Source organism: Phaenicophaeus curvirostris, chromosome 1 (genome assembly GCF_032191515.1).
Source record: "Phaenicophaeus curvirostris isolate KB17595 chromosome 1, BPBGC_Pcur_1.0, whole genome shotgun sequence".
NCBI classification, from domain to species: Eukaryota; Metazoa; Chordata; class Aves; order Cuculiformes; family Cuculidae; genus Phaenicophaeus; species Phaenicophaeus curvirostris.
Genome location: NC_091392.1, coordinates 37,045,786 through 37,066,034, shown reverse-complemented (window position 1 = coordinate 37,066,034; position 20,249 = coordinate 37,045,786). Strand labels below are relative to the sequence as shown.

Genomic DNA, 20,249 nt, shown 5'->3' with positions numbered 1-20,249 from the left:
CTTATTTTTTGATTCCCAGAATGCAAAATTGTCATATTTCTTAAATCATCTATTGCATCAAATTCTGTATTATTTGCTATGTGAAATTGAAACAAGACACTGAAATATATTTTTTGATAATATCATAGTCATGGTAAGAGGACCAGTAATCACACATTTTCCTTTCGCAGACTCAGGTCACGTCTTTACTCAAAAATGATGCAAATCGAGGTCCATCTGACCTGGCAGACACATTCCCCAGCAAGGCTTGCATTTGTACAGATAAATCTGTACAAAGTGCATAAAGCATGGTGATGTGATTGAATTCAAAGATCTATTGAGTGATACACATCCTTTTCTCAGCACTGAGTGAGTAAGGGAGGATCTCCAGTCCCCTATGCCACAGGTACACCTCACCAATGCAAAGTGATGGGAACAGTCCCTAGTCCACGCTGTCCTCTGAGCCCTACACAGCTGGTGCCGGCGAGGAGGGTGCTCGTGGGCAAGGGCCAGCGCTGTGCCCAGAAGTGTGACAATAACTAAACCAGACTCTGCAGCTCTGGCGTGTTGCCCAAGATAGTGGTTTTGCCCCACTTGGTTGACTAGAGTAGACAGGACCTTGTGCAGCTATAAGGATGTACTTAATTGAGTAATTATCATGGGGTTTGGACATAAAGCTTTAAAAGTGACATTGAAGGCATCACAGTGGTGTAGCTGATTGTCTCACTGAAGAAGAGGAGCATCTTGGATCTGTCATGGCAAAAAAGTACAAAGTTATTGTTCTACAATAAAAACTTTGGTGTGCTCAATATGTTGAATTGTGTTCACAATGTGTTAAATTGCATTTCTTAGGAGTTAAATGTGTAAGACGTAAATGAGCAATGGTGAAAGTGTTTTATTGCACGTTAGGCAGGTTGGGCTGAAAAGGAGTGTGGGTAAAATCCTGGCACACAGAGCACAAATTGCAGTTTCCTTTTTGTCCTTAGCTGGACTGTGACTTCACCTTGGGACTTAAAAAGCTGTCACTGAAAGTCATGGCTGGGTCAAACACATGCTCTTATTTACAGCATGTGGTGGGGTGTGTGTCGTACTAAAAATGTTTTACTGACCTCTTAAAGATGTGCTATGCATGGAGAATCATTTTCGCAGCATATAGGGAGGGCATTTTCTCTAGTTATTAATTCCTAGGTGTTATCACAGTGATAGTCATCAACATACAGAAGAGGCTGTATCTGATTGATGCACAGATTTCATGACTTTCCTACTTGTCTTGCTGCTCATGAGTTCCTGCACTTCTACCAGCATAACTCTCACCTTAACAGTTATGTCACCTGCCAGAGGATCAGTCTAATTTATCTTTTTGTCAAGAAAAGACGTATCTCCCAACATTTAATTTATAGAAGAAGCCTTCAGAGATTTTCACTTGTCAGCTGTCCACCTGAGATATTAAGAAAGAAAGGTTTTATTGTGGTAGAGCTTAACAAAATGAAATGTTCCTCTGATCTGTGTGGTAGGATATGTGCCAGCACCAAGCCTTAGGTCACTTCAGAGAGGTGTCAGTGAATGGGTGCTGCGATGTCCAGAGCTGGTGCCATCCTCAGCCTTGTGGCAGCGGGGACAAGGGCTTAACCTGGCTTCACTCAGCTTAGAAGAAAAGAAGCTGACTAAGAGTGTTAGGTTTTTGTTACTGTTCAGATCACGACAAACTAATTTTTTTCCCCACTGCATACTTGTGTTTATACTTTTTGCTGTGGTCTGCATTTGAAGAAACCTTAGAAGAACCTTTTGAAAGCCGATGCTGCAGCTACCACATATTTTGTGCTTAGTGCACAGACTCCATAGTGAGTATATATCTACGCTGCGTGTTGAAGTACTGGTGCGGCACCTGGTAGTTGACTACTTGTTTCTGCTTGATCTTAGCTAGGGCAGGAAGGTGTAAAATGTTCTTTTGAGTTGTCACATTACATTTTTCAAGACAATGAACTCTTGGAGGCCGGGGCAGCAGGGGGCAGAAAGGACATCTAAAACTGGGGTACTGAAGGAGTGGAGTTGACTTGAATTATTTGCAGGGTAACTGAGAAATTGCTTTTGCTACAAATCTCATTTTCTCACCAGCATTTGCATGTTATTCTGAAAAGCCATAGCAATTATGAAAGTCTTAAATCTGTTTTAGATACTTCTACCATCTAAATTTAATTAGAGGAGGAACAAGTTAGTGAAAACACTAAAATAATTCGAGTGCTAGAGGGGATTGAAAAAAAGTGGACCTAAATCTGCCACATTGAGATAATTAAGCAGGACTCAAGGTTCCCCCAGTGCTCCAGCAGCTTCTGCATGCTTAGAACACTGTCTTCAAAGTGCAAATTAAAATGGGAAAGGATTACTGTGTACTCAGTCCACCTTACAATTTCCTCCTTTTTGCTGCTGTTTGTGGGACAAATTGCTAAAACTGATAAAGCAGTGACCAAATATGGTTGCGTGTAGGAAACAAAAGATGATCCAGGAGTCCTTGATGGCAAGAAATGCAAGCTTGTCTGCATTTTAATGCAGAATTGACAATGATGATCCCAGAATCTGTAAACCTGCGTACATCCAGCATCGCTTTTATGTTTTACTATCAACTTTAAGACTAGCAGTTGCTGCTCCTCTTCTTCTCCGTTTCTTGCTATTGACAGGTACATTGCTCTTCTCGGAGGAGCTCTTCGGAGGCCAGCAGTCTGCACCACCATGTAAGGATGCTCTATGGCCAGTTGGCCACCACATCTAGTAGCTGTGGGCCCAGAAATACTCACAGAGGTGGGGCACCAGACCTGGAAGTTTAATTGAAGTCAAGCTGTTCAGAGGAATTTTTATTAAGATGCATATCTTGACTTCTTTGCACTCCCGTGGTCATTTTACAGTGGCAGAGGCTCAGTGATGATTCAACTTACATTGCAAGTTTCATTGTATAGTTAATGAGCTCTATAAATAATGCCCTGAGCGAAAGGAACTGTGTCCCTGAGTCTGTTGTGTATTTAAAAGAAGGGAACAAAACACAAACAAAGGAGAAATTCTTATGCTAATTAGGAGTTCTTCATTAAAATAGTGAATTCACAGGTAGAGAATTTCTACAAAAATAAGAAGGTTGGGGGTTTTTTTTAAGTTCCAGGTACTCTGAAATAAAATCATACAGATATGTGATATATATATGGAAACATGAAACTTGCCAGCAATTGTCTGTGAAGAGCAAGAGGATTGACTGTCACCCAGAAAAATGATACCTTGTGATTTGATTAGATTTGTAAACCAGATACAGCATTTCAGGAGCAATAAAGCCACCTGCCTGTACAGCAATGGTCTGTTCACTTTAGAACAATTTCTCTGCTGATCCCTAAAGATCATCCTGTTCATAAGGCTGATTTCTCTCAAAGTCCCAGTCTTGTGATACCAGTGCCTGCATGCCGGGCTCCGCTGCTCCCCAGAATGGCCGCTTGCACGCTGCAATCAGTGCAAAACAGCCAGCATCTCCAGAGAGTTCATGCATGCTCCTGCTGAACCTGGTGAGAACGTAGTATTTCACTCACCAGTGTAGGCTGTTGCTGGGAAATGATCTTTGTTATAGCTACCAGCTTTTGGGAAAGTTTTGCACGACATTGAGGCTCATCTTAATGGCACTGATGTGAGTGGTCTGAGCTATGCCTGCCTGTCTCTTCCTTGCTTTGATGATGCCCATGGAGCATAACCAGCAGGAAGCGCTTGTTTTCCCTCTATGGGCAAGTCCTGCTTGTCTGCAGAGGTTCTGGTACTGGTGACCTGGGAGGGTTGTGTAGCCTGGATATAAGAGGGGAAAAAACAACCTGCTTTGATAGCAGTATGTCCATTGGATGAGCATAAGCTTCTTGTCAGTTTAAGTAAAGACAGTAATCCCAGTATAAGCAAAGTTAGTGACAAATCTCTATTGATTTCAGGGAGGTCAGAATTTAGCTTACAAGTCTTGATCTCTTACTGACATGAATTTTATGGGAGACATGAGCTTGACCATCAGTGGATGCTAGAACTGCTTTTGATGCACTAGAAATGAAGGGGTTCTTTTGTTCCAATTTATCAAGCGGTGTAGCTGGAATAACATTTCCTTAGGTGCTAGTTAAAAAGTAGAATTTATGATCTATACACAGAAGAGAAAGTATGTAACAAGGATGTAGTATGGAACATGTACTGAGTGAATTCTCTTGAGTAGTTAAGAGAGAGTCTGTGTTCTGGAAAGAAAGAATTTTTTGTGCAGAGAAAATAACCAGAAGGAAGGATACATTTTGTCTACTGATTAGAGCAATCACAGCAGTCTATAATAACCAAATTAAATAATAGACTTATAGAAATCTGCAGCCAGGAAAGGGTATGTTTTTTTTTCTTGTAGAGTGCTCTTGTCAATCCAACATTCCAGACATTGCCGCAAAGAATTATTCAGAGGAGAGCCATGAATCATTTTTCTCTTCTGCTGGCAGACACCTTGTTGGTAAGGAGAAAGATTTGGGCACGCTTGAGTTTCCTTTTAGTATTCTCACATGCCCAAAATCTAAGTCTGCAAGGAAAAGCTCGTGGTATCTTTTAGCAAGCATGGAAAAACCTGGATGGTCTAAATCCTTCAGAAGCTTCAGAATAAGTTGTCACATAGATCTTGACAGTTTAAATGGCCTAAATGGGTTTTTAGACACCTACTGCATGATTGTCTGTCTGCTTGGCAAAGATGCTCATGGACTCCTTGTCTATCTCTCACTTTTTTTTTTCTTCCCTCTCTAAACCTACAGGTCTTTGCATGTGTGCCACAGTTGGGGTAGTTTCTGCTTTGTTTTTTTCTTCTTAAATGTGTTTGGGGGCTTGTTTGATGTGGATTCTTTGCTCTTCTTTTGTAAACTGATGGTTTGCAGAGCTTACTGTTCATCTGGAGGTGGGGTAGTTGGATTGCAGCAGAGCATCTGCTCCCACAGCGGGAAGTGATGGGTGGTATGAGGCTAGTGAAGACCTTGCGTCAGACCATCAAGGCAGAAGAGGAGTCTTGCACTTGGTTGGCTGTGGTTTGGGGGATGAGCTGAGAATTTACTGTTGAACAAAAGAAGTTCCCTCTCCTCTAAGGGGTAGAAGTTTTTGTCTTCAGAGTCCCAGCTCCTGTGGCCAGAAGGACGAATTATGCCGTGCACAAGTTTTGGTAGGACATAGTGCCAACACTTAGTTATGGGTGCAAAAGAGCAGCTGCTGCAGAAGCAGTGGCACTCAAAATGTGGTGCAGGCACACTGCCTGCTTAAACCCATGGCTGCTTGGCAGTAGTGCTGTGGCAAGAAGTGTCCTGCCAAGTTGTGAACTGGCGCACTGCCCTCCATTCAGGCTTGGACTGTAGGCAGCCAAGTGACCAGCAGCTGTGGCTGTGAATAGCAGAAGGGCGTTAGTCCAAGAGCAACAAGAATAAAAACATCTTCAGCTATGTATAGAGGTTTTCTTAGCTTTTCCAGGCATGCCTTCCCATTTCAAGGGGAACTAGAAGGTACCCTAATGCCTAATGCAGGCATCCCATCCACTGGGATCTCCCAATTACACAGTTTCGATGGGGTTATGTTGTTTCTCATCCTGTGGCTGCAGTAGGTAGGAGTGTGTTTGCTTGAATATGTTGGATAAAGTTTGCAGCTGCAAAGAGAGAATTCATTCTGACTGTGCTCTCTTTGTTTCAGCACAGGACCTTTAAACAATTATCTTCCTTCCACCAATAGCTTTTACACCAGCTTTCCCGCTAATGGCTGCACAAGGATTGTTTTTATCTTTAAGGGGACCAAAGTGCTTGAATGGGTGAGCTTTGCAGTTCTTAAAGGGCTTGACAGATGTCAATAGGGGCTTCAGATTGCTCACTCTTTGTACAGCGTTCAGATACCAGGTGTGATTCTCACTCTTCATCCATTTCCACAGGCTACTACAGCCTAGAGATGTGTTCTGTCAAAAGCAACCTCAACCACATCCCTAAAAACCCTGAAAAAACCAAAAAGTCTGAAATAAATTCTTTAGGAAATGGCACAAAGCCAAACAGTAAATTTAGAGCTGGTGTGTGCATTGCAGAGTTTCACTCTTAAGTGGAAAAATACATAAAGCTGTATGCTCAACATCCTAAGTGTAATCAACTGGGGGCAGAAGAAAGTCAGCACAAGTCCTGCCTTCAGAAGCTCAGGGGCATCACTGTCTATGCAGCCACACTTCTTACTTGCGTGTTGAACACAGAGAAGTGATTTCCACTAGTCTGTCATAGAAAGTTAATGTTGTGGGACAGGCTCAAGATCTATTTAAAGGCACTTCTGCAGCAGCCTGCAAGTTCCTCAGCCCAACATCTCTCATCAGCTGTCAGACTAGTGGAATTCCCTGGCTTTTGGAGTGCTTGTGGTCTGGGAAAATGGCAGCGAGGACCTGGAATAGAGTGTGAGCCAGACTCCCTGCTGACCACAGAGCTTCCTTCACCATTTGTCATAGGAACACTTAGATAGCTTTCTAGACATGGCTCTTAGAAATAAAAGCTTGTCCAGCATTAGTACTCAGAGAGGAGTATCAGAAGCTGAGCCAGTGCACCCACCACAGGGTGGATGCCCTTTATCATCCTTATCTTGTTTGCAGAGGGACAGTTTAACATCCCCACCAAATGTGGGAGTGCTGATCCTAGGGGTGACGTGGTGTTAAAGTGCACAGGGGTACCTCCAGGCCCCCCTCAGTGATCCTGCTGTGGTTTCTGTGCAGGCAGCATCCTTGGTGGGCTGGAGTTAAGCACTTTCCTGAAACAAAACCTAAACTGCAGATGTTGTCCAGCTGCATTCAGCTGGATGAAAGCTCTGCCTGTCACGACAGAGAAGCTGAAAGCAGTTCCTTACAAAGGCAGAAGGCTGGAATGAAACTGGAAGGATCAGTCCCCCAGTGCAGCACCCCAGCTTCAAGCAGCAGCTTCAGATGTGAGCCACACTTAGCTAAGTAATTGTGGCGCAATGAGAGTCATGCAAGACTTAAGTGTCTTTAAAGAGGAACTGCAAGATGATTAATGCTCCTATATCCACTTAATTACAAGTGCATGTTCGTTGCCAGGTGGTATCTAGACAGAATTTAAGATGTGAATCTTTTCCTGTGATGTGGATATCATAAATGTGAGAATGAGGGCTACGCATGTTGATAGCTCAGTGAGGCAAAAAATTTACAAACTTGTAATGGCTTGGAAGTAGAGTTTAAGAGACGATAAATTGTCCTCAGTGCTCTTGATGAGACGTTTCTGAATGTTTTAAAGCTAATCTAAATTTTTTTTTTTGGTTTTGAAGGAGATACTTAAAGAAAGATGGAGGTGATACGGGTTTGTCTGAAGTTACAAAGCAGATAAAGACCTTCAAACCTGACTACACCTCATGGGAGCCTGTTAGTATTCTCAAGTAATTCTGATGAGCTGCTTGTTTTTATAATTGCTCACAGGATAGGGCCCTGGGGCTGTTTGTATTATTATCCAGTAATACTACCAGATTAATGTGTCTGCGTAGTTTTTATATTATAATCATGACTTAAATATAGCTCAGTGCTGGGCAGGATGAGGCAGCAGGTGGGAGGCTTGCAATGCAGCCAAGGGGCTGACCCAGAGGGAGGTGTCTGGCTCTGCAACACCTTCCAGAGCTTTCAACCAACACCAGAAACCATGCCAGGGCTGCTCTGCTAGCACAGAAGTTAATTACACTTGAACAGGAGTTAAGGGAGGCAGGCTGCAACAGCTCTTGGGATGGCTGGGGTGGGATGCAGCTCGCAGTAGACTTGTAACAGCACTGCAAAAAATTCATTGGAGTTGCTTTAGTTGAGAGTTGATAATGAGGGTTCACAGTGGTTTAGAAAGTCTCTGAGAGTTGACAGGACTAGGCATGGCATAGAGCAGCGTGATGGGAGCCCTACAACATTGCAGAACAGGGATGCAAGTGTTGCAGTAGAGAATACTGTGGCGGGATGGCAGCTTGCATGCGAAGTGTTGGTCTGGAAGTGAGTTCATTTGGTGAATGCTGCATATTTATGAGGATTCCAGCTTTTGTGGTCAGGAGAGGGTTTCCTGTGGCTATCTGGGGTGTTTGATGGAGTGTGGGGCACTGGGGGGAGGAGGGTGGAAGCAAATGTGACAAGTTTTATTCCTTGCTGTGTGTGGCGAGCGTCATGTTGTGTGCCACATTGCAATGTATCTCACCATGAGTACCTTCAGGTGGGGCATTGGAGTATAACTGCTTACAAATATCTTCTCAAGGGTAACACGATGTATTACTGCACTGCTCTGTAAGTCATTATTTGTAATACTGTACTGTATGCAAAGAGATAACCTTGACAAATTTGTTTCTGTTTATGATTTGGGTCATGTCAGTATTTCAGCTTCATCCACTCTGTACTTAATGCTCCAAACAGCTATAATCTTGTCTCTATTGTTTATCATAGTGCACTGATTTAACTTACTGTCAGGAGAAATGAAAGATTTGTTGAAAGGTTAGAGTTATATCTTGAAGACTGCCACAAACAAAACCAAATTTTATACTTAATGTAGTAATTCTAGAGGATGGTGTCAATGAGGGCATAACTGAAATAATTTTTAACATGAAAATCTTCAGAAATAAAACTTTACTCGGAGACTATTGCTTTTATTATTGTTATATTACCCACTTCCTTGCTTTAGTAATGTGTGCAAATCTTGGACAAAGGATGGGGATTTTTTTTTTCCACTTGATGTGAATTCAGCCTGTTCAAGCTGCAGTGTAAATGGGTAGGATTCCATTTGAACCAGCCTTTGGCCAGAAGAACACTGCGTATGACTCAAAACTACTATACAGAGAAGGAGAAGGTGTTAATTCATCCAGGATTTAAACGTGTCTGTTCCTGGTGCAAAATAGCCTGGCAATCATTTGACATCAGCCACCCCACAGAGCAGAATAAGACAATGTCATTGTCCATTGCAACTGGTTTCAGTTTGACCTTGAATTTAAATGTGCCAGCAAAATAGAGTAAAGACAGCCACCCCTCTCTTGCCAGCTGCACCTGCCTGTGTATCTATGGAGTTTGGGCTCTACTAGTTTTTAACTTTAAGGCACTTTCTCGACCTTTTGAGTGGTTATTTCTTTGAACACAGTGCAACAGTTTTCCATTGTGCTCCTTGCAGCCCTAGGGAAGCCATACACGTGGATTGGTTAAAGAAAATAACGTTACCGTGGTGCATATTTCTGTAGCAGTATGTAATAAACAGTCTGTGTTAGTTAATAGTATTTGGACAGTTGTGATTTCGTGATGTGCAGCCGCTCGGGCTGGCTGGCTGTTATGCCAGTGTTTGTGGGCGGGGGGACAGTGGGAGGGGTGGTAGGTGTTTGTTTCATTTATTTAAATGCACAGCTTTCTCTTACCAGAAAGTGAAAATCACAACATTGCTGATCTGTTTTACATTGCCATATCCTCAGCCTGCCAGTATGGCATTACAAGCTTTATTAGTAAAAGAAGAATTTAGAAGTGCAGAAGGACATGAAAGACTGAAAGTAACTGTGATGAAGTCTTTTCTAGACAGACTCTGGTCAGCTGGTGCAAGTGGGACATGCATCTTCTTTTTCTCCTCCAGCAGGAAGCCAGAGGCTCAGCCTTTTAGAGCCAACATGTTCTTTCTTGTACCTGAAATTCAAATAGCCAGAAATTGTGGAACTTCCTTCATAAATCTGCAGTTCCTCTGTACCCCTGGCTTACCACTTTACTCTGAGTTTGGACACCTCCAGCTTTTAAAGATCATGCCTCAATTCTGTTTTCTAATATACAAATTTGAAGGAAGCCACTATTGTCCTCTGGAAATCCAGACAGCATCAGAAAACTAATGCAATTTTCTTATATTGTATCTGTCGTCCCTTGTTCTTTGTTCCTGTATCTCTATGCATATATTCCTGTTTCTAAAATCTTCCGCTTTCCTGTTGCTATGGTAAAAGCCTGACTAAAAAGGAAGAGTTATAGCAGCGAGATCTACTGACCCACAAAATAACCTGAACATAGTTGTCTGTACCGAGCTCTGTTTTTAAAGTAAGTTGTAGAAAATCTGTAGTGGGAAAGGGAGATGGCCAAAGTACAGGGATGATGTACCTGGATTTGGATTTAGTCAAAACTCCAGTTTATGGGCAAAATTGCTTCTTATGATTAGTGAGTCTATACAACTGGTTTCCTGTGCACAGGAATTTTCCATGGTTGCAGTAGTGAAAGTAGTGGACACCCAAAGAAAGCAGTCTTGGGTGTTTGTTTCTGTTCGTAACCTTCCAGCTCCAATGTGATTTTCTCCTCTCTGTACACGAACGTCATTGATACAGTGTTGTATTACAGTGGCTTATCCTTGCTGGAGGCATGATCCTTTTCCAACAAACTGATTTGAAATGAAATGAAAACCAGACCCATGAATTTTCTGGTTCACCTCCCAGACTATAAAAATGGATGGTCTCATTAATGATTAACGCAGCAGCTGGTAGCTCAAAGGAGATCTGGAAGAAAACACTGCACTGTCTCCCTCCTCCAGTAAATATATTGGCTTAACAGTTTTCTCTGCTCATCCTACTTTATTTCACTTTGCACATTCAAGTCCCAGCAGAGTGGACCTCTGCCTTCCTACCTGGTTTAAGATCAGTAAGGATGCATTAGTTCCTAGTTGCATCAGATAAATTTCTGCTGGTTTGCAGTTCCCTGTGGTGTTAGCAGGGGTTTTTAGAATGCGTTTCTATTTCAAACCAGTGCAGCATCTAAGATGTCCAACATCTTCTTACCCACAGCATGGTTACATCATTAGGAGTCAAGCAAAAGTTCGCAACAGCTTTTCGTTAACATGAACATCACTTCTGGCATATAATTTTGCTATCAAGAAGTCCTCATTATAGGATTAAAGTGTTTGAAAAAGGTATACTTCTATATGTTTGCAAAATGTTTACTCCTGTGTTTACTCCACAGTGTTGGATTTCATTGTGCCTGGGTAGCCGACAAAACTCCAGTGAACCAGAGGCATGTTTTCAGACTAAGTGTTCCCAGCATATAATTAACTGCACTCAAGAAATAAAAGTGCTAAAAAAACTAAAAGAAAAATCTTACCACATAGCAATTATGCATATGGCAAATGGTATATGATACAGTGGTACAAAATCTGGAGGCTGTTGCCAGTTACTCAACATGATCACTGTCAGCATATATTCTCTTATCATTGACTGATTTTGTTTTATGTTAATAAATCCATCTCAGTCTCTGTCACCCTGGGGACGTTTTCAAGTAGCTATTTCTGAACATAGGCATACTTTTTCCTCTGTTTTTGCTGTAAAATACTGGTGAATGCACATGTTTAGTACACCATTTCCCTCCCTGGCAGAGATGGAGCAGATGCAGAAGCTCATCTGTGCACAGTTATGGTAGTTGATGTCTCTAGAGTGTATCACGTGGTTGTTTCTGTGGTGTACGTGATGGTACCAACCAGCATGGTCTACCTGGCAGTCAGCAGGGTGATCCTGCCCCAAAGGGCCCTTGTTTAGCCTGCCATTTTTCAAGGCAGCAGAAGGAGCTGTTGCTGAAATGATTGCACAGCACCTCCTGCAAGGAGATTGCTCTGAGCCAGATGTTGTTCTCATGCCAGGAAAAGGATGGGAAAGGAAGAGGGAGGCAGGTTGTCTGCTCTTGTGATTCCAGCAGAGTCCTGAGCCCTTGCCATAGCTCTTGGTGAGACAGACAGTGAGTGGGAGGGTGCTGTGGCTTGGGACATAAGGGTGTGGTGGCAAAAATGAGAGCTGCTCTCTGTTGCTGCGTCCCACCACAAGACCTGAAACCCAGATCCAGCTGGTGTAGCTATGCAGTACACTGGAATGTTTTTAATTTTGGTTGGCAACACTGAATTCTCATTTGCTTTCACTGACCTGAGTGGATATGTGCTTCTTTCATTAGAGATCCGAGCTCAACTCATTGAGCAGCAGAAATGCCTGGAGCAGCAGACTGAAATGAGAGTGCAACTTCTTCAGGATCTGCAAGATTTCTTCCGCAAGAAATCAGAAATAGAGATGGAGTATTCCCGAAACTTGGAAAAATTGGCAGAGAGGTTCATGGCAAAAACAAGAAGTACAAAAGACCATCAGCAGTATAAGTAAGAGAGATTTCCTTTCCCCTCATGTTAGCCGTTGCTATGCTGCTCTTTGCTTCTCTGTTTTTGAATACTGCAAGGCTTAGCCCAGGTTCAAACACAAATTTAAAATTTCCACCCCTTTTTAGCTACCCCTGATAGCAGTTCTCATTGCAGTTGAAGATAGCTGTGTGCCTAAATACTGTTTTGTTGATTTCGCCCTCTGCAGTTATTATACAAGCTTCTGATAAGTGGCTTCAGTTTCTTAAAAGGTAGGCTGCACACATATTATCCCTAACCTACCATACGGAATTTAAGCTGCCAAAAATACAGCCAGTATCTAGAAGAAGTGCAGAGCCACAAAAGGTCTTGAAAGTTGCGTGCTGATCTGTTGCACTGGAGTTGATAGGATTTTAGAATGTTTATCTGAATAAAGGTCCATCACCAAGTAAAACAATAGTATCTGGCAAAATGTGTGCAGCATGTTTTCTAAAAAGTTTAAAATGCATTGTTTGTTGGCATAGTATGGACTGGTTATTTTTCTGATTTGAGCTGATTAATGAATGCATTTGCCTGGCTCTATTATGCTTAGGGGTAAAACCCATTATTTTTGGGTTGGGTCCTGCACTTGGGCCACAAACACCCTATGCAACACTACAGGCTCGGGGAAGAGTGGCTGGATAGTTGTCACTTTGGTGGAAAAGGATCTGGGGGTGTTGGTCAACAGCTGGCTGAGTATGAGCCATCAGTGCGCCCAAAGAGCCAAGAGGGCCAACAGCATCCTGGTGTGGCCAGCAGGACCAGGGAAGTGATCATCCCCCCATACTCAACACTGGTAAGGTTGCACCTCAAATACTGTGTTGAGTTTGGAGCCCCTCATTACAAGACATTGAAGTGTGTGCAGAGGAGGGCAACAAAGCTGGTGAAAGGGCTGGAGAACAAGTCTTATGAGGGAACTAGGGTTGTTTAGTCTAGAGGAGAGGAGGCTGAGGGGAGACCTCATCACTGTCTACAGCTACTTGAAAGGAGGTTGTAGCGAGTCAAGTGTTGGACTCTTCTTCCAAGTAACAAGTGATAGGACAAGAGGAAATGGCCTCAAGTTGCAGCAGAGGAGGTTTATACTGGATATTAGAAAAAAATTCTTCACCAAAAGGGTTGTTAGGCATTGGAACAGAGGCTTCCTAGGGAGATGGTGAAGTCACCATCCCTGGAGGTATTTAAAAAACTTGTAGACGTGCTTCTTAGGGACATGGTATAATTGGTATAACACTCAGCAGTGTTAGGTCAACAGTTGGACTCGATGATCTTAGAAGTCCTTTCCAACCTAAATAATTCTATGATTCAATGATTTGTGTTTGCAAAACTGAAAAATAAGTATCTTTTTCCACTATCCAGTCAGCGCTCTGCTAGAGATACACAGACAGAGCTTTTGTTTCAGGAGATGAGTCTTTTTCCAAACACATTTGGCAAAGGAAAGATTAATCTAAAACCAGCTTGCATAGTTCAAAGAGCAATAATATGTATTTCTTAAAATTCAGTTAAGTGACTCAGTGATTCCCTGAAATAACCAACGTGTATATGTTGCTGCTTCAGAGAGCACCCTGGCTTCTGTTCAGCTTGTGGCAAAATCTTTTTGCCTTGTGCATAAAAACATCTTTCCTCATTCTTAAACATGTGTTAAATCCAGACTGGCAGATGTGCACGGGAGTCATGACTGGAGTCCCACCTTCAAATTTGTTCTGCAATTCTCTGATTGCTTTGAGAAGAGATTGCAGCAAAAGTCGCTTTAACTGGTGGTTCCCCATGCTCTTCCCACCATTACCCCCAGAAAAGGCAGGAAGGTCTGTGAGACTGATTTTAGGACATGCGGAAGCAGTGAGTACAAAGTAATATCAGCATGGCCCTTCAGGACCTAGCTGATAAAATCCTGAAGCTCTGTGCTCTGAGTAACACTGTTAAGATGTCCATCTCAAACAAAAATGGGTAAGTTGCCTTAACTCACTTTTGATTCATAGCAAAGCAAAGCACTGATGATTACAAAAAGGCTTTTATCTGCTAGTCATTCGTTGTTACGTTGATTCTGGGAGTGAAAGCTGAAGATAGACAATTAGATGAAGAATTAAAGGGCGTATTTCTTAACAGGGAGAGTAGTTAATTATTAGAACAATTTACCAAGAGTTAAGGGAGTTTCTCCCTCAATTCATCATCACCTCTTGCTGTTTTATCTTCACATGCTCAATCCTTTTGACTGTAGGAAAAACCCCACACAAGAGGAAAAAAAATGTGCGGCAAGTTTCTACAGCTCTTAGTTGCAGGGCTATCTTGAAATTGAAATTTCAACAAAATCATAAGACAAATGTTGTAAATAGTATTCTGTTGTCTGTGAAACCGTTGTTGAACAACATGTATTTTTATTTTGCTTTGAGTAAAAGGAGTGAGAAGTCATCTAGGATTTCATTTTTTGCAATGTTAAAAACTTGGAGTAGGCCTATCAAGGCCTGTCAAGGACATTCAGAACTGGACCACTGCTGAAGAAGTTCAGTCTGCTGTTTGTCTTGTAATTGAACCGTCTGGGACTGGCAGTAGCAGTGCATTTATGAGTGCTGTGAATTTACGAGTGCCGATCACAGAATATGGACGCTTGTGACATTTCCTACTTTCATAGCAGTTACAGAAATCCATTGCAGTGAAACAGCTACATCTGCAATTTTGCTCACGAAGGGTTTGGGATGTGCTTGCATTGCTTGGTTATTTCTAATGTCAAAAATTAACTACTGTTGTTCTTTCAGCAGTGGCCGTTATTGTTTTTGAATATTTACATGTACTGCATCTGTAAGCAACTGTAAGCTTTGTCACAAGATTTGTTTTATACTCTCAGGTGGCTTGCGGTATTCTGAATTCTTATGCTATTTTGATATTTTTGTATCCATGCCTCGTGGGATTTGTAGACTATATCTTAAAAGAGTGATTCGAAGCTTGCCTAACCCAAGTCATTCCACAAACAGATTGACTGACTGTTCAGAAACAGCCATTTTTACATAACAAGTTACGAGTATGAATGTTAGAGAGGTGTTTGTGTTAATAATCTAACTTTTTCATTTCTACACATAATAGATGCATATATCTCCTCCTTAGGAAAGACCAGAACCTCTTGTCGCCAGTGAATTGCTGGTACTTGCTCTTGAATCAAGTAAGAAGAGAAAGCAAAGACCATGCAACGTTGAGTGATATCTACCTGAACAATGTGATCATGCGGTTCATGCAGATAAGTGAAGACTCCACTAGAATGTTCAAGAAGGTAATGCCTCTCCTGCAGTCCTGCAGCCACCTTGTAAGATGCGTGAGGGAGGCAAATGTGTCCTAATAGGTAGCATTTGAGGAGAAGATTCACCACACATAGCATAAAATCTGTTTTAGCACACCCATAAATTCTTCATGACTGTTCTTGCAGAGCAAATCCTGAGTGCTGAAATGCCTGGGAACTTGCTGTATATGCTGGTGACCTTAAGAGCTGCATCAAAAATATCCAAAAGGCAGGGAAAAGAGCCTGTTCTTCTCTCAAAAGCGTGCTTGTCTACCCATGCAGAAAGGAAACAGTTTTCACTTAGGACTCCCAAAATAGTAATACTGTATTAATGAATTATTTGTAAAAACAGTATTTCATTGAAACTCTGTCATGAGAGAAATGGATTCATGCCAAAGTAAGGGTGTGCCTTGGAATAAAAATGAGAGCGTATGCTGTAATTCTCCTAAACATGTTTCCTTTCTTTCCCAATATTAAATATGAACATATACTTTTGATAACATAACTACTTCTATTAGATCATTTGAGCGTTGTCTCTGTACATGTTTGTCCTTGTACCTGCCCATTCTGTGTTTTCATAACACATGGAATGTGTAAATCGCTCTTGCTAAGCAAGCACTCTAGGCAGCCTTAGTTTGTGATCTACGTAATATGTTTGCAGTCATTGTTGTCATGATATTCCAAAGTAAAAATAGATTATAAATGCACATCCATCAGTCAGCAGGATGCTGGCAGGCAAGCATCATACAAAAAATGAGTTCAAAAATAATGAAGGTTAAAGAATGCGAAGTGTATGACTAAATGATGGCAATGGTACTAGATTAATGTTTTCAAAATAGTGAACCGATTTCACGTACACCTGATCACAATCCTAGATAGACAGCAATGGGGTAGGGAGAAGAGTCATTTAGGAAGAGCATAGGTTGTATTTTGAGGTCAAAAAAGAAGAATTTATTGGTGTGCATTAAAACCTGTAACAGTAATAGAGTTGAAATTTACAGTTCCTAGATGAGTAATGGACCGTTCACATAGCATGTCTGATGCACAGAACTGTAGTTCGCTAGCTGCTAAACTTACTAATATGGAAGATTATTATAGAAGTTGAAAATTTGATGAGATAAATAATTTGAAGATGCTGAAGTACTGTCTGTGTGGACATATTTCAGACTTGCTTGACCAGTAGAAAGTTTTTGTAACTGAATCTGGCATAGATTTTCAGTTATTTATGTCATATCTCAGAAATCTCTTCTTTACCAGGTGTGCATTATTAGACTAGCTTGTTTGCTTTCAGTGTAGCTCAGTTCTTTAGCGCCGGAAATCTTGCTTTTCCTTCCCTTCTTTCCAGATGGACTGTTAAAAAATATCTAGATAAAGTTTTCCATGAAGAAGCACAGGTCCTTTATTCACTCATAATTTATTAATGGAGATTGCTGCAGCTTACCTGTGGGAAGGAGGAAAATATGCGAACGTTTTCAGTGTATAACCAGGACATATATTGTCCCATCTTCCTGATAGACTTGTCTCTTTACTCCATATTGTGCCCAGGAACTTGCAACATTTCGAATTTTCTTTTTCTAGCACAGCTCGTTGAAGAAGTGAAAGCAGCTACACTTGCTTTCTTGTTCCTCCCTTGAGTCTTTTACAGGGGATAGAAGAGAAAGGAAATTGAGGGAGTCCTGCTGTGCGTAACCTAGAGTTCACATTACTGGAGCCCATGTCATCAACAACCCTATCCTACCTTTCACTGGGGTTTGCCAGCTGACGCTCAGCATGGTAGTGTCACGTCAGATGGCTGTTAGCTGAGCTGGAGAATAGGCAGAGTGAGTTCACCAAGGGGTGTGTGAAGGGATCTGAGCCAGGCTAATGTGAGGGGAAAAGTGGTTGGAATACATGCAGTCCCTTGGTGTAAGTGAGCTTCACAAGCACATAGCCTTTAATATGGTAGTGGTTGTTCACCAGTATTAATTTTCGAGCACTTATTTTTAGGACTTCAGTATGTTAGGAATCAGTACGTGTTGGAGAAGGTTGGTATTTCCACAGAGTTCCAGCATACACAGTTCTTCTTGTAGTGCTTGCTGCAGAATACTGGTGATTTATTTGCTGTTTATTCCCAGCTGCAGAACTGAGTATGCATTGAATGGCGATGAAGCTCCAGTTTCTCTTCTGTGAGAAGGGAAGGGAGTTATAGAGTGAGGTGAACAACATTGGACAGAGAGAAGACCTTATTGCTCTCTACAGCTACCTTAAAGGAGGTTGTAGAGAGGAGGGAGCTGGCCTCTTCTCCCAAGTGACAGGGGACAGGAAGAGAGGGAATGGCCTCAAGCTCCACCAGAGGAGATTCAGGTTGGGCACTAGGAAAAAATTTTTCACGGAAAGGGTCATTTGGCACTGGAGCAGGCTGCCCAGGGAGGTGGTTGAGTCACCTTCCCTGGAGGTGTTTAAGGCACGGGTGGATGAGGTGCTGAGGGGTATGGTTTAGTGATTGATAGGAATGGTTGGACTCGATGATCCAGGGCGTCTTTTCCAACCTGATGATTCTGTGATTCTATGAAAACCAAGACCAGGGCAGGTGATGAAGCTGTTAGCAAATTGTCTGCTTTATTGATGAAGAATATAAACTGTCCACATCTATGTTTAGTCCAAATGGGCGACTTCAACCATAATAGTCCTTGAAGATCTCTTCCGACCCAAAACTTGCTATGATTCTGTGATAATTTCTGTCCGATGTGAATGTGTAGTCTAGCTTAATGTATGTCACAGACTGTATCGGAACTGCTTGATGGATATCCACCAGGCAACAGGAATAGATCAGGTGCAAAACACACATGTCCTGTACTACAATCCCCTTTGCAGGAAAGAGGTCACAGGAAGAAGGAGGAGGTGCACTCAGAGTGAGAAAGGTGACAACCAACACTCTCCTCAATCAAAATTGTATTCTTCATAAAGAAAATGATGTGGAATTTGTTGTAGAATTGTAAATATCAAATAGAATATTACCAGTTTCTGTCGTTTTCTGTAGATTAGCTTCGGATAAGAATAGATTTGGAATAAAATTCTGTTGAAGAAAAGTATAATCAATCTCAATAGGTGTCATCCCTATGAAAGTGTATGGGAATTGTTCACTGATCATGGATTTCAGATTAGAGACAACCTATATCCTGCAGATACTTCTGCACTGGAGTCTGATCATACTGTTCTGTACAATAGGTATTCTCTCTCTTATAAGTAGTAAATGTAAATAATAATAACAGTAATAATACGATGACTTCGAAAATAAAGACTAACGAGTGCGTGCTTTATATCTTACTGCAGACTGTGATCAAGAGCTGGAAATACACCTGTCTAACATATCTTTACTCCATTGGCTCTACAGCATTCCACACGGGAGCGTTTAACATCTTTCTAAGCAATTTCCAAATACCAGCTAATCAACCTTCTCTATATTCAATAATTAGCTCATTTAATTATGTATCTTCCAGTTTATTAACCTAATAGTGTTATGCATCGCTATTATAATCTTATTTTAATTCTCCCTTGGTCTTGCCGCAGTAGTTTCTGCATCTTTGGAGGTGCTTTAGCTCCACTTCCAATTCTGGGGAGTAACTATACCAAGTCCATGATCAGAGCAGATCTCCATTGTTCTTCTCTGAACACTGAATCTGCCTGTTGCAGAGAGGGAGAATGTCTGAGAGTGGATTGCCCTGTGGCTCACAAGCAAGATATGGGGAGACAGCAACAAAGTCACTCTGCGCTTCTTGGCTCTTTCTGCTCCCTCTTTTCTTCTCCCCCACTCTCATTCTGAGAGGATGAGGCTACCCATTTGCTTTTCCCATCACACTGGTGGTTATGTAGGTCCTTAAATGAAACTTCTCCCTGAAGTGAGCCCAGCATTTTCTAGAGGGATACTGTTTGCGTGCCATCCTAAGATTGGTTCCTGCTGAAGTTGTAGTAATGAAAAAATCGAACAGTTTCCTTGTTCCTGGCCATGCTTACCAGAGGAGTATTGTTTTGTTCCTGCTTCTACTGAGATCTCCTACATGGGATACAGCACCAAGTCAGGAAGGAGTCTATAGCAACCTCTTCCTTTAGCCCTTCTGTAAAAGGTGTGTGCAGTACCCAGTGTTGGTCTATATGAAATGTGGGGACGAGGGATGTCTGTGGCCGTTGGACTGTGTACCCTGCCCTTGTCTCACTGGCACTTCATCCTTATTCTGGTTCTTTCTTCTGTGTGCATCTATATAGCTGTCTCAACATTTGCATTGCTTTGGTGAAATGGTCCCTATTGGTTCTACGTTACATGTTCTGATGGGCTAGGATAGATTGTATTTAGGTACCTGATTTTACATGGCTTTGCTGTCTAGGCTGGCCCACTTAACATGTAGATATTCATTATTTTTGTTCTCCCAGGAGCTATTTGTCATTCTTTTTTCCAGGGGTCAGGAACCAGCATCTGTTTCAATGTACTAAATGCAGGACAGAGATAGGATCTAGTTCAGAGATTTTGTGACATTTATCTGATGATATTATGTCAGGCTTCATAATTCCAGATAGGCACTTAAGCTCTTCTTTTTATTTGCTGGCATATAAAAGCAGTACAGATTGCTGTTCATGCCTGGCCTTCATGCTGCACATAAAATTACAAACATAAAATAGCAGAGTTCAGACCTTGCATGCTTGTGTGTTTCTTCAGGCAGATGGGGTAGATGGCCTCATGGGGACAATTAAAGAATAAAGTAATAAGGAAAAATGTCAAGCAGAAGGGAAAAGTATTATGCAGAACATTTCATGCAGTGATTCTGGTTACCCCAGCATTAATAATCGACTCTATAAACACATACACACAAAATCCTTAA

The 20,249-nt window shown here is 41.8% G+C and overlaps 1 protein-coding gene across 2 annotated transcripts in view; it reads left to right on the top strand.

Moving 5' to 3' along the window:
• The window catches only part of SRGAP1 (SLIT-ROBO Rho GTPase activating protein 1), a 145,509-nt gene that overhangs the window by 59,732 nt on the left and 65,528 nt on the right, over positions 1-20,249 (top strand). For both annotated transcript variants that reach the window (XM_069853049.1, XM_069853056.1), the window contains exons 2-3: positions 11,921-12,116; positions 15,228-15,390. In XM_069853049.1, coding sequence (XP_069709150.1) covers positions 11,921-12,116; positions 15,228-15,390 — 359 coding nt within the window. The remainder of the gene's footprint in view (positions 1-11,920; positions 12,117-15,227; positions 15,391-20,249) is intronic.